Source organism: Kryptolebias marmoratus, linkage group LG7 (assembly GCF_001649575.2).
Source record: "Kryptolebias marmoratus isolate JLee-2015 linkage group LG7, ASM164957v2, whole genome shotgun sequence".
NCBI lineage: Eukaryota > Metazoa > Chordata > Actinopteri > Cyprinodontiformes > Rivulidae > Kryptolebias > Kryptolebias marmoratus.
In genome coordinates, this window is record NC_051436.1 from 9,233,855 (window position 1) to 9,234,932 (window position 1,078).

The 1,078-nt window shown below is 40.8% G+C and overlaps 1 protein-coding gene across 2 annotated transcripts in view; it reads left to right on the top strand.

The window, feature by feature from the left end:
- LOC108234870 (phospholipid-transporting ATPase ABCA1) overlaps nt 1–1,078 on the top strand; it is a 215,816-nt gene that overhangs the window by 167,954 nt on the left and 46,784 nt on the right. For both annotated transcript variants that reach the window (XM_037976591.1, XM_017414453.3), the window contains one exon: nt 515–644. In XM_037976591.1, coding sequence (XP_037832519.1) covers nt 515–644 — 130 coding nt within the window. The remainder of the gene's footprint in view (nt 1–514; nt 645–1,078) is intronic.

Here is a 1,078-nt window from a genome sequence, read left to right on the forward strand (position 1 = left end):
CCCCAGTGTCTGGGCTGTAGAGGCTGATAGGAGGAAGAAAGTTAGCGTGAAGGGCTGTCACTTGCTTTACTTCGACGTTCATCAGCCAAAATGGCTTCGGCACAAAAAGTACACAATGTCAAGTATTTCCTCACACGATGCAGGTGACAGCAGTTTTTAACTTTTTTTTTTTTTTTATCTTAAGGCTAAGTGGCTTTTTAAACTGCTGCCTTTCACCAACAAATATGTCTCGGAGACAAAATTCAGCCAAGATATGCACTATAATTTAGCTGTCCGTGAAAGAAAACACTTCAGTTTTATTTTTTGTTTTGACACTTTTAGCTCCAAAACTTCCCCAAAGCGTATTGATAAGAGCTGAGGAGCTGAGGAGCTGAGGTGAAATGCCGTATAATATTAATGTATTCAATCGTTCATCCTTTTTTTTTGGTGTGCTGACTTTATTCACTCCTCTTATTTTTTCCTGTTTCGCTCCGTTTTTCTCTCCTCTGTGCTGCCTCCCCGTTCGCCGTGTCAGGGGAAGACCGTTTTAAGGACCCACTGAGCTGGGAAATGGTGGGAAAAAACCTCTGCGCCATGTCCGTCCAGGGAATTGTGATGTTCGCCCTTACAATTCTCATCCAGTACAAGTTCTTCTGCAAACCAAGGTAGAGGAATCAAAGACACGGTATGGTATTGAAACAGGCTTTTTAAAGCAGAAACCAGGGCATGCCTATATTTCATCGAACGGATAACATGACAGGGAGGCAATGCGAGTTTAGAAATGCTAATTGGTTTAAAAGTTTTAAACACTGATATATCGCAATTGTTGCATCCCAGCCTCCTCCCAAAGAACATGGGCTTTTATATAAGCATTAAACAGGCTCTAAATAAAAAAAGTTTACCTATATAATTTTTTTTTATATTACCTATATAATACCTATATACATCTCCAACTTTTTGGAGATGCAGATTTCATTTTCCAACAGGACTTGGCACCTGCACACAGTGCCAAAGCTACCAGTACCTGGTTGAAGGACCATGGTATCCCTGTTCTTAATTGGCCAGCAAACTCTCCTGACCTTAACCCCATAGAAAATCT